At 42.0% G+C, this 13,195-nt stretch overlaps 1 protein-coding gene across 2 annotated transcripts in view; it reads left to right on the top strand.

Annotated features, from left to right (window-relative positions):
* tshz2 (teashirt zinc finger homeobox 2) overlaps nt 1-11,298 on the top strand; it is a 39,504-nt gene extending 28,206 nt beyond the window's left edge. For both annotated transcript variants that reach the window (XM_026155115.1, XM_026155116.1), the window contains one exon: nt 7,539-11,298. In XM_026155115.1, the coding sequence (XP_026010900.1) occupies nt 7,539-10,576 (3,038 nt within the window). In that variant the 3' untranslated portion in view covers nt 10,577-11,298. The remainder of the gene's footprint in view (nt 1-7,538) is intronic.
* The last annotated feature ends 1,897 nt before the right edge of the window (nt 11,299-13,195 follow it).

Here is a 13,195-nt window from a genome sequence, read left to right on the forward strand (position 1 = left end):
TAGATATCAACACAGCAGAATACCCACAAACAGCAGAAAGCCTGTTTTGAGGGGAAACTTTCAACTATTGGGTGCCAACACATTTCACTATTTGGGCAGCCATTGTTCTCCGAATGGGCTGTCAAAGTGACAATGCGCACCAGGCAAATCCAGAAGTTTGCACTTTTCAGAAAACAGCGGGCCCTAATCATTTTGTGGAGGACACTTGACAACAAATTTGCCATTAAAATGAATCTGAATAGGAGGGAGCGGGCTGTTTTGAAGCATTTCTGCCTCTCTTACTGCTGCTTGTCTTGTCCCACGGAGCTCCAGGTTTGGCTGCCTTGCTTCTCTCCCTTTATGCTTGCCATGAAGCAGCCTTTGGTCCCACTAGAAACTGACAGTACCATGCTTCAGCTGCAAATTCACTCTGTAGCCTCATTGTATTTAATGAAGGGAAAAAGTGGCAATCTACTATTAATGAACTTGGAATGTAAAAAAATGCCTCCCTTTGCTGAAAATGGCATAAAACTGCTTGTACAAGAAAAGCTTTGGCTGGAGCCCATCCAGAATCTAATGAAAGATCTATACAGGGACAGAGCGGGCGGGAGGAGTTAGTGAAATGCAGATTGTTTTAATAGAATACACACAGTCTCTTCCAGCTGCACTATCAGATTCATCAAGGCCTGACCTTGATGGAGGGCTGTTGCTGTTTGGGAGGGCCAGTGTTTAGGGTTCATGCAAAGTTTATGATGCGGGGACTGTATGCGCTGTATATGCATCTACTGCTCTCGAGGGAAAACTAAATGGAACAGTGTCCAAAAAGACTTGCCACTGGTTTTTGATGCTCTAGTATTATATTATGAAATAACACGATCACAAGGAAATAAAAGTTCAATTCAATAATAAGGATAATTGCATCCGGGATGTCGCCACTCAGATGCAAAATAACAAAATGCTCCTAAAACATCAGAAAATGATTGAATTGGAATTGAAACCCTCTTTATTTAGTCAGGCTAGTGAGCATGAAAAACAAACAGCACGTTAGGTGACTGCAGGCCATCATACCTTTCACTCAGTATCTCATAAAACTCGAACAAAGGCCTTATGTGTTCAAGGCAGTGGTCCTTTAAACGATGGCCCACTTTCCTCCCCGCTGCCACGCAAACATTCCTGACTGACATTCAATCAGGGAAATTTGAACCGAAGCAAGATGGTCTTTTATTAGTACCGCCCTGTTTGCTCGACTGGTCAGCTCCAATATGCGAAGCGGTTTGAGTGGCGTACTGTAAGATGATGGGTTCACTCTCTGATAAGGGTGAATGAGGGGTAAACTGCTATTCTGCAGAAAGGAACCATCAGACCTCATCATGTTGCTCCTGGAGAGCCGTGTCACGGGCTCTTCAGAAACCAAGTGACAGAGCGGCGCGAGGCTGCTCCCCTCCCGCTAGTGGAAAACACACTGGAGCTGAAGCAGCCCCGCTTCTGCTCCACCAACTGGAACTTTATCAGTTAGGGCAGAAAAGATCATCCATAATCTGGCAAATATACGCAGAGGCTTTTAAGCCTCTTCAGTTGTAAGCTTATACATGTTCTTGAATTTTTTATATATACCTGTTAGCGAGAGACTGCGGATTCTGGTTGTGCTGCTAGATACACAAAATACCTCATTACGGTTTATTCAGCAGCCAGTAATTTAAAGCATTAACTCGCTTTTTTTCCAGCTCTTCTTAATTACAGCTAGCCAAGTAAATGTTATGGATTTTTAAAAATCTGCCCCCTCGTTTTAATGAAATTCAGTCGTTTTAGTGGAGGAAGAACCGTTCACATAATTTACTTAAGAAAATGTATCGATGCTGTGCTACAAAATACGACATATGTGAAAAATAGAAAGGTCAGCATTAGAGATTTATATGTTTTTGGATTATTCTTAAATGCATTTAGATACACAGTATGAGTACAGCTCATACTGAACCAGAGACCAGTGGAAAGCTGTGTTAAACAGATTCGGATCAATGCTTATTAGCAGTGCATTAGAACTGGTAATATTGAAGAGACTGAAAACTATTTCCAAAATTCAGGCTGCCTGACACATTCAAAATTCCAGTTGTTATCATATGCGCATACAGCACCTGGCTTTGTGCCGTCAGTGTTTAAAAAATCCTATGAGACAGGAAGGAAACATTATATGTATAATTGTCTCCTCTGGTGCTGACAGGGGACCCTTTGGTGAGACGCAACACCAGGCAGCATCATATAATGTGGCGGCTGTGGCACGTTCAAAGCGATGACTTGGGTGCTGGAGTGCAGATTGCAATGCTCTCCCACCGCTCACTTCCAATTAGGCAGCCGGCCGACTGATGCATCTCAGAGCAGAAGCTTCTAGTAGGCATCAAAAGGAGCAGTGACTTCATGTTGAGAAGGGGCTCCTGGAGTTAGACATTGCAATCTGATGTGGCTCAGTAAATACCATGATTAGCATCCATGCAACATGCAGGAACAGACTTTTACTAACTCCCACATTTGTGTCATTACATAAAAATGTCCCATAACTCAAACTAAACATGCTCGAAAGCTGTGCGACTTGTGCGCGTGAGTGTGTGTGTGTTTATTAGCGATTGTGCATTCCAAAGTTCTCTGTGTTTTTAGTTAACAGAATGTTGGTTGTGAAAACATTTTTGATTAATTGCCATAATTATTGTGATCATTTTTGCCCAAATGAACAGCCAGATGGCAGGATATGGTGTCATATTTGCGATCCTATCATATTAATCTGGCTCCGGGTCCATCTGAGCACATTGTGCCATTTGTTGTGTTCACAATCTGTCCTCAAGTTGTCCGTGTCTTTTTTGAGCTTCCAGTTTTTATTTGATTATATTAGACTATTAAATATTAAAGTTGAGGGTGGATGAAAGCAAGGCATTTATCTGCATGAATAGCTTGTGTTTAGTCAAGTACGTAATGCGCTTTAAGTTACATCTCCTTCATGCATACAAAAATTAACAACAGTGTTTCTGTCTCATGGATTTCTAGACAAAGCCTGAGAAAGATCCAGCAAAACTACTTTGCAGGGACTCGTGGCTGCTTTTAAAGCCACTTCACATTATCTAGTCTTTTATATATTTTTTTGCAGTATTCTTAATAACTGTTTGCAGCGAAATACAACACGATAAAGACTCAGTCTGTCTGCAGAGTTTCCAAGTCTGTTAACTGCATCGTTGGAATCATTTAACACAAAAGTGCTCAAACTAAATAATAGGTCAGACAGGATCTAATGACACATTCTGATTTAAAAGCAACTCAAAAACTGTTTCATTCTGTGATATCAATTAACCTCCAGACAAATTTTGTCAAAGGGAGCAGGCTGCGTGTGATTGTTCTCTCTTTACTCTGCAGTGTCCTTGGGCTCGGGGAGACTGTTTCCTGACAGGGAACAATGAAGAGAGAGGTGTTTACAGATCTTTACAGATGGCTTCGGGGCTCAGAATTAGGTCTTCGCCGTTTCTCATGTGATTCAGTTCAGAATTAACTTCAGATGTGTCATCAGGACTATCATCAGGATGTCTGACAATGTATCTGTTTGATCTTGACGTGCACTTCTCACCGAGTTTGTCAGATATCACTGTCAAATATTAAACCTTGTGGCATGTGCGCGTCTCATTCTAATGATAGCTCACTGAAGAAATCGCATCGTGGTGACTTTTATAAACACATCATGCTGTTTCCAACATTGACAAAGAGGAAAAAACTTCACAACTTTGTTTGCAATTATGTTTTGTACAGCAAGTACTTTCTGAGTGACATTTCCCACCTATTTATAACAACAGATGAGCAGACGGTGATTAAGTGCTGCGCCACGTAAAGCTACAGTTAACTGGGTACATTGCTTAGATGTGAGTGAAAGCACAAAGTGGAAACAGATACATAGTACTACATTTACAGACGACCCGGAGAGAAGCTTCAGTCCTGACCTGCGTTGTTACTGTGTGCTCTGCCGATCCAGCAGGCCTCTCTCTATCTCCTTCTCTCTCTTCCCTTTTTTTTTCTCTTCACGTGGCATAAATCCGGGAGATGAAAATGTCATGGAGCAGGTTCATTTTGCAAAGAGGTTTTGATTGCCATGCGCGTGTAATTGATTGTTCCAAGGACAGGGGGAAATCTAGAAATGTCATAACAGTCCTGCTTAGGTTGGTCCCACCGCTATGCAATCAATGAGAAGTAAAAAGAGATATTGATTTGCGAGCAGCAAAAACTGTAGCTTGAGACAACCGGGGAGCACTGGGGAAAGTGGCGCAGACGTGCAGACCTGTCACTGGCACCTATGAATTACCCAATCTTCTCTGAAGATAGTGTTACCTCGGATACTCACAAAGTCCTGCGATGGGTATTGCAGCTGTCCATTAGCTAAGCTCCTCGGGCTGCTAACTCTCTGTGGCTTGTCAGATTAATGAAGGAAATGTTGACCTTCCAAGGGATAAATGTTGATGTTCTCACCATTACAAAAGTTTCTCCTGGCATGTTAATATCGGAAACAGAATGCCCTTTTACAGCTGTCACATACATTTCTACAATGACTGACGCATTTTGAATAGACTCACTTCCTCTGGGAGAGGGGATTTCGCTCGATGAAGATACTAATGCTGAAAAGTTGAGTTGTAAATATAATCTCATGTACGCTTTTAACACCGGCCCTGTTGGACAGCATGCCACCATGAAGGTAGCAGTAAATATAATCTATTATTTTCTGTGCAGTTAGCTGTTTTTCTCTGGATGTATGGGGAAAAAGCTTTTGGCTCAGAAACAGGCTGCCGCTTCTGTAAATCCCAGCCTCGCTATGCCAAGAGTCTGTTCTAACGGATAAAGGTTATAAACACTTCAACCGTCTGATTTATGATGGACACCTCAGGTTTTTTGACCTTTGCATATCTCTGTCTGAAGATATAAATTTGTAGTGACACAGATTGGAGGCTTTACAGCAGTTTATGACATGCTAAATCTCAAGCAAGGCATGCCAGCCTCTTGTTTTCTAAGGCTAGCTGGGCTACGAGTTGCCTCGTTCGGACTCCGAGACAACATTTTCAAAGCCAGCATTTCTTATTCTTTCTGATTTATGAAAAAACAAGAACTGTGCCCAAGAACTAGAAATAGCTGTTCACTATTGTTTTACAAGATGATACACAACTTAGTGCTTATGCTTTGAACAGTGCTGCTTTATGAAGCGTATCACTTGACAAACATGTCACAATACAATGATCACTCTTGTAGGTGTTTGGTTGTTTTCACATTGTCCTTGAGTGTGCTCTTGGATTAAAGAGTAATGCAGCTTGGCATGGCAGCAGTTCTGTGGTAGATCAAGAGCTGGCAAAGCACAGTTACAAATGGTGTGAGAAGCGGAGTTAGACATGTGGGTATCTTGGAATGATCCCCTCTAGAAGGTTAATTGGTGCCTCAGGATGTCTGCTACTGGGGGCATCTGATAGAAAGGCATACAACAGCAGGAAGGGCAGCTGTTAATCTCTGTCAATTTCATCCTCAAATACTAAGATGAGGACAAACATTCACATTAAAGTCGGTATAGCTTTGTCGTATTTCCAGGAACCCAGTGTTTATCCCTTCTTTGTCAAATGCACAATTATTTTACTAAGAGGGCAGTAAATTTCTAGGCACAGGAGATGTGCAGAAAATGGCCTGCACTGTAAATTATGGTCTGATCAAGGAGTGAACAATTTTCCTTTAACCACCACCAGACTGGAAAATACTGTTCTCCCCACTTTGGTGAACATTCTTGCTATACTTTCAGCTTTAGTGATGACTTTGAAGAGAGATGACATCAACTGGCTGCTTGTCAAAGCCATTGGTGTTCTCCTTCACTGTGAATACTATATATAAGACTATAAATAAAACATACCTCTGTGCTCTTGACAACTCTCTCCCTTAGCATCAAGGGTGTTTCGGAGGCCATCACAGACCTCGGCTGGCCAATCAAAACATTTCTCTTGCGGTAGATCAAGGTCACAGCACATAGGGGCTCTTGAGTCTATGTGTGTGTGTGTGTGTGTACAGGCTCTTGTTCGCCAGGCCCTGTGCTCGATGTTTGTTTTGAAAGTCCGAATCCCATCTCCATCTCCATCCATTAGCTAGCAAGCAGTTCATCTCCCGGGTTTCTCTTGAGGCACTTGTGAAATATTGATAATAAAAAAGTCGTACTTTCAGAAGGCAGAGAAGACGAAGACATTCTATGGGCTGCCCAGTGTGGGACTTCTGAGTGCTCGGCTTCAGTCATCCCCTCATGGAGTGCCCCTTTATTCAGAACAGAAATATTAACCACATGAAATGCATAAGTGCCTGGACAGGGCTGTTATGTCCTATTCATATTTAACTCGGAGCACATCTGCCGCGTCTCTCCCAAAATGCACATTTTCCAGCACGACTACGAGGCGGAAAATATCTCAGATGTGTGACAACTCTGACAAACTGCATTTACTGCAGGATGTCTTCAACAGATATGCAAACTTTGTTTGCGATATTGTTGGCGTGGGTTGCCGGGTAGTTAGATTTAAAATAATCAGAAACAGTTATTGTCAGAAAGGTTGTAATAATCTTCTGTAGCCGTCTTCATATGCCACGCAGACCCTGCAGCCACGGCTCTGTGCTGAGTCAGAGTTTCCACTAATTGGATGATGGGAAATGTGTCAATTAGAAATACTGTTGTTTAATTATCTGTTAATTGAAGCAATAATGTTTGTGCTCTATGAGTTGAGAGAATGAACAGGTGAATAATGAAAGAAGTAATTGCTGTTTATGAGACTGTCAGGGAAAATATAATGACTTGACAGATTGCCAGTAATCTTTTGAAATTTTGTATAATTGTCTGGTTTTAGCACTGATAATTGAATCACTTTTTCCACCAGCGTGATCAACATTTGCATCGGGACCAGTGTCCGTATTTACAATATACTTTTATTTTTGCTATCAACAAAATCAGTTGCCCGATGTCAAATTACAGAATGCTGAAAGAATATTCCGAATAGTCTCATTTTTCTCAGCTATGGCTTTTAATTTATTTCTAAATCACTGAGGGATGTTATAATATCTCAGTTTATGTTAAGCCATTCCTCACAAGTGGCTTCAGGGAGTCTAAGATGTTATCCAGAACAGCAGGCTTACATTTTCATTGCAGTTTTGAGGCATCTATAATCACCGTGGAATAGGTCATTTGCAATAACACTCAACAAGCCCCAGAAGAATCAATTTCCTTTTGTCACTCAGTGGCCAATGATTGTTGTAAACATCTCAACTTGAGGCCAGGGAAAGCTTGGACACAGCGCTAAGTCAATGGCCTGTCGTGAATCAAATGGTGCTGTTACACCAGCAGCAGTCTGTTAGCAGAAACATTATGTCCACCTATACTCAGCCGCCTCCCAAGGCACAAGGCAATCGCCATTATGCTTTCTGGAATGACTTTTGCTTTCACTGTATAGATTGTTTAGAAATTACAAATTAACGAAACTGTTGTTTCACAGTGTGTTTTTAATGTTATATCTCTCTTGCTTTTTTAGTGTACGTGCCCGATGAAGATGCCGCTCTTCAGGATTCCATCGCTGAAGAAGACGGAGATAACGACACTCAGACTGAAGAGGAATGCTCGGAGAAGACCAGCCCCAAAGTGTCTGAGGACAGAGAGCTCGACAACAAGAGCACTAACACTTACAGCAACCAGAACTCTCCCATTAGTGTCCTTTCCAATCAAGAGGCAGAGTTGGAATCGCGCCTTAGCGACAGCAGTGACAGGCTCTCAGACTTCAAAACCTCATCGCCACCTGAGAGCCAGCGAGACGAAGAAAGCAGCACCTCCAAGCATAAAGAAGAGACGGGCAGCAGCTTAGAGAAAATGAGGGCGGCCTATGCAAACTTTCTCGCGGATTCTTATTGGACGGGGATAGGAATGGACTTGAAAATTGGCAAAAACACCAGCAAAGCCAACTGTGACAGCACCAATGGAAGCACCAAGAGTGAGTTCGACTGGCACCAGGACGCGCTCTCTAAGACCTTGCAGCAGACACTCTCCCCAAAGCCTGCAACCAAACCCAACCTCTTTAGCTCTGTGCACCTCTACAGGCAAACCACCAAACCTTGTGGCTCGGTGTTCACGGGAGCCAGCCGATTTCGCTGCAAGGACTGCAGCGCTGCTTATGACACTCTGGTTGAGCTGACAGTTCACATGAACAAGAGCGGGCACTACCAAGACAACAACCACAGCAAACAGAGTAATTCCTCTGCCTCGTCCTCCAAATCTAGGAAACGAAATTTGCAAGACATGGAAGGGAAGGAGGATGCGCAGAAAGTTTTGAAGTGCATGTTTTGTGGCCATTCTTTTGACTCGCTCCAGGATTTGAGCGTCCATATGATTAAAACTAAGCATTACCAAAAAGTGCCTTTAAAAGAGCCGATCCCAGTAATCACACCCAAATTACTGCCACCAGCAAAGAAACGGGCTTTCGAAACGAGGCCCTGCTCCCCTGACTCCACGACTGGTGTGTCTGGCTACACTGAGGCACAACGAGCTGCCAGCATTGCAAACGCCAACAACAATCGATATGGATATCAGAATGGAGCGAGTTACACCTGGCAGTTTGAGACGTGCAAATCTCAGATTCTGAAATGCATGGAGTGTGGAAGCTCCCATGACACCCTTCAGCAACTGACCACACATATGATGGTTACTGGACACTTCATCAAAGTTACAAACTCAGCTTCTAAAAAGGGCAAACAGTTAGCCCTTGACCCCTTGGCCATAGAGAAGATCCAGGGTTTGGCTGAGCCTGCTGTCAGTGACACTGAAGGAGAAAAAGCGTCTCCAAAAAATCCTTCCCCAGGGAACTGTGAGAAGGATAGCCAGGGGGAAGGTACTTCAGACAAAATGGAAGAAAGTGATACTAAAGATGACAAGCAAGAGAGTGAGGATCAAAAGGCCAGCAATGGGACTTTTAAGTACCCTTATCTACGTGAGGAGGATCTTGAACAGGACTCAGGTGGAGGAGGGGACATTCTTAAATCTTTAGCCAACACAGTGGCCTCTGCCATAAATAAAGCTCAAACAGGGACACCGAGCTGGAGTGCCTACCCAAGCATTCATGCTGCCTATCAGCTCTCTGGCATCATCAAAAGCGCCCCTCTCTCAGCATCTCCACCTACTCAGCTAAAGCAGACGTTCAACCACAAGCTGAGACCGATTGCCCCAAAGGGGAAGTTATACCACAGTGCTGTGGGAGTTGAGGCTCCCCAGGGACAGCATCAAACTGTGGACATCAAAAAAGAAAAGGTTGGCATTAGCGATGGTAAAGAAAGTCAGAATATTAAGTTTGATCTGGTGGAGAATGATGACAGCGATTGTCAGGACGATTCCTCTTCCTCTTCAAAGCTTGATACAGACTGTGTGAATGAAGGGAGTGAAGCGATCAAAGGAAAGTTGAGCCCAGATTTCTCCGACAGAGGCAAGACACCGAGCCCCACTGCCAGCAATGGACGCAGCACTACTTCAGAGCCTCTCAGTGACACTCCGGATATACTTGGCATAAACCCTCTTAGTGCACTGCAGTCAGTTCTGAACAATCATCTGGGGAAAGCAAATAAGCCCAATAACTCAAGAGTAGATAAACTATCGGCTCACACACAGTCTATGTTTGCAGACATTAATCGTAGCAGCGAGAAGTCGGCTTTAATGCTCAGAAATCCTGTAAGAAATAAGCCTGATAACCCCTTTCTCTTTGTTAACGATGACCAGCCAATAGATCTGACGAAATCTAAACACAACAAGGCGAGCTCCCTGCTAATGCAGCCCTCCGCACCGATGCCACAGAAATATGCTCTGTCTGATATCGCCGATATGGTTAAAGTGCTTCCAAAAGCCACCACTCCAAAACCATCAATACCATCAAGGATTCCATCTATGAAACTGGAATCGGATGTCAGGCGCTTCGAAGATGTCTCAGCGGAGGTGTACTCCGTCCACAAGCGTAAAGGTAGACAGTCAAACTGGAATCCGCGCCATCTTCTCATCCTGCAAGCTCAGTTTGCCTCCAGCCTCTTCCAGACCTCTGAAGGAAAGTATTTGCTCTCGGACCTCGGCCCTCAGGAGCGGATGCACATCTCCAAATTCACTGGCCTGTCCATGACTACCATAAGCCATTGGTTAGCAAATGTAAAGTACCAGCTGCGGAAAACGGGAGGGACCAAATTCCTGAAGAACATGGACACGGGCCACCCAGTCTTCTACTGCAATGACTGCGCTTCCCAGTTTAGGTCACCCACCACATTCATTTCCCATCTGGAATCCCATCTCGGGTTCCAAATCAAAGACATGTGCAAAATGCCGGTAGAGCATCAGACGAAGGTAGAGGAGCCAGAACTGTCGAAGGCCCTCAGCGTCAGAGCCACAGAGGCTCTAGTCGCGGAGGAGGACATTGACTCAAAATTCAAATGCAAGCTCTGCTGTCGGACATTTGCAAGTAATCATGCAGTCAAACTCCATTTGAGTAAAACTCACAGCAAATCCCCTGACAACCATTCACAATATGTGGAAATGGACAAGGAGTAGTTTTTCATATTACCATCACCTTTTTTTTTTCCTTTTTCTTGCCTTTTTATTTCAATACACGGGTCAGATATTTCAACCATTTTTCAATTATCATTGTGTAGTGTGCATTGTAACGACTTAAAAAAAAATTAATGGATTACAGCAAAGACACACTGGTTAGAATTTGTGTAAGGAAACACTAAGAGATACTTTTGCACCCTGCTCAAATGCATCACCAGTAATGAAATGTATTACTGCTTGAAGAAACATTATTGCTGATGTTTGCATGCAATAGCCCTGGCTATGACTACTATTTATTTGTATGATATGTCAAGTTTCAATTGTATTTCAAAGACAAAATAATGACTAACTGTACTTTACAACCTCTGTGATACAGTGCAGCCGCACAGACGTGCAGTTGTTGAAGCAGGTAGCCTGATAACGCGATCACACTCATGCAGACCTGTACAGTGTATTGCTATGTAAAGATGTTTCGTGTTGCAACGATAGACGAGGGGGGGGAAAGCACTTTAATAAAAATTTAATCACCAGTTTAGACTCGGATCCTGTACATGACTCAAAAATAAATTAGACAGTTTCAAAATAAGGCTCTTTCACATGTAAATATATTTTAGAAGGAAAAAAAAAACCGTGTTTCATGCAACAAGGATAACAAAAAGGCAGATGATACCTGTGATACCTGCACCTTTTTTTACTTATTCAAATAAAGAGTTAACATTTGATTGCCTTGTATTTTTTGGCTCCCTTAATTTGATTATTTTCCTACTTTTACACATAATAATCAGCTGATATGATTCACAATAATAATATAATTCACACAATAAAGCCTTTCCGGTTATTCATACTGTATCAGCTGAATGTGTGGACCTGTAAAATACTGTGAAACATTCATTGAAATCTTCGCAGGCCACACAGAACCTATACACGACAAAGAACAACATCACAACACTATAGAGCACGCCACACTCATTTGTTACCTTATGACTTTTAGATACACTTCAAAGATCTTGTTGTCAGACTTTATTGCTTTCCTGTGAATGCTGCCGCAAGATGGTATCATAACAATTAAACATATTTCCTCCAGCTCTATTATTTCAAGGCTATTAAAAATAATTGCCTCCTAAATTCATAAACATTTTATGCAATTCATCTTTTTTTTTCAAGCAATCAAGTCCTCAATTACCTCCACCCATCAAATCTCTATTTTATAACAGGCAACTGACATTTGATGGTAAATGGGAAAAAGCACATGGGCACTGTGGTGATTTGAATGCTGTGACACCAACTTGCCCCCTATTGTTGGAAATGAGCAGGCAATCACGTTGTTCATCAGATGACTCCTAATGCAGTTAAAGTATTCAGCTATAATTTCTCCCTGCATTTATAATTACTGTCAAAGACCACACACCTCAGTGAGCAGATTAAAGCTATAAATTATTTAGTGCCTTTCTTCGCCGATGGATCTCTGATTTGTCTGTGGGGCCATTATGTTTTAAAGGAGCAACTTACTTCTTTTTTTTTTTTTTTTTGAAGCAAGCATTGTCCTTAAGCTGCAGCAGAATGCTCTGCAGAGAAACAATGAGAATACTATTGGGGTTTTTTTTGTTCATTAAAGCGAGGCTGTGCATTTTGCAGCACATACTTTTTCCATTTTTATCTCAAATGCACGTTGATTTGCCGTAATTCTATCCACAGCAGTTATTCAGAGCATATTTAGTCTACAAGTGCATTTTGAAGAATCAGCACAACCTAGTAGAGACTTACCCAAGGCTAACTAAAGAAAAATGCTGTCATCAGTGCAGCCACAGAAGGAAATTAGTTGTCTCTGGCTATAATTTGCCCTAATAAGTCAAAGTCAATGTGGGATTTATTGTTGGTACACAAAAAGCTCGTATGGATGTGCATTTTTTAAGGTTAATAAGATTCTTATCGTGAAATAATTTAAAGGTGCAAATCAAAATACATATCCGCTGTTTTCAAATACACATTATTCTTTCTAATGCGTGATTTATTAAATACCTACATTCTTTAGGTACCATAATCATCATAATTAGGTGAAATAACCCCATTATTCTTTGGGTGCTTTATATTCATTTTGAGTGTTTGCATACATTAACGCTGTTAATTGCATTCTACATGCAACATGTCATGGCTAATTACGGAACACAGACACACCCACAGACACATGCACGGTGGAAAAAAAAACAAAAAACCTGGTTGTCATACGTATCAGTGACGCTAACGCGCTCATACGTGGACCTAATATAAACACAATATAAGCTTTTATTTGTTGCAGTTCCACATTAGCGCTGGGTAGATGGCCCAGTGATGAAGCATGACTCCGTTCATGTTGCTCTTAATGAAAAAAGAAATAGAATTAAGAAAACATGTAGTGAACAGTGGATGCGGTCACACCTCGCCCTAAATGGAATGAAGCCAATTTATTATGTTATTTTCACTATTAATAACATTGATTTTTACAAAAGTTCAGCTGTGAAATTGTTTTGAAATGTTTTAAGGCTTTGCAAATGTCTCAGTGTCCAAATACCAAAAGTGCTTCTATTATTCCCTCCTTGAAGAGACTTTCTAAAATAGTCCTAATGGCTTGGCTGAAAAATC

The sequence above is a fragment of the Astatotilapia calliptera genome, chromosome 20, assembly GCF_900246225.1.
Source record: "Astatotilapia calliptera chromosome 20, fAstCal1.2, whole genome shotgun sequence".
Classification (NCBI taxonomy): Eukaryota; Metazoa; Chordata; class Actinopteri; order Cichliformes; family Cichlidae; genus Astatotilapia; species Astatotilapia calliptera.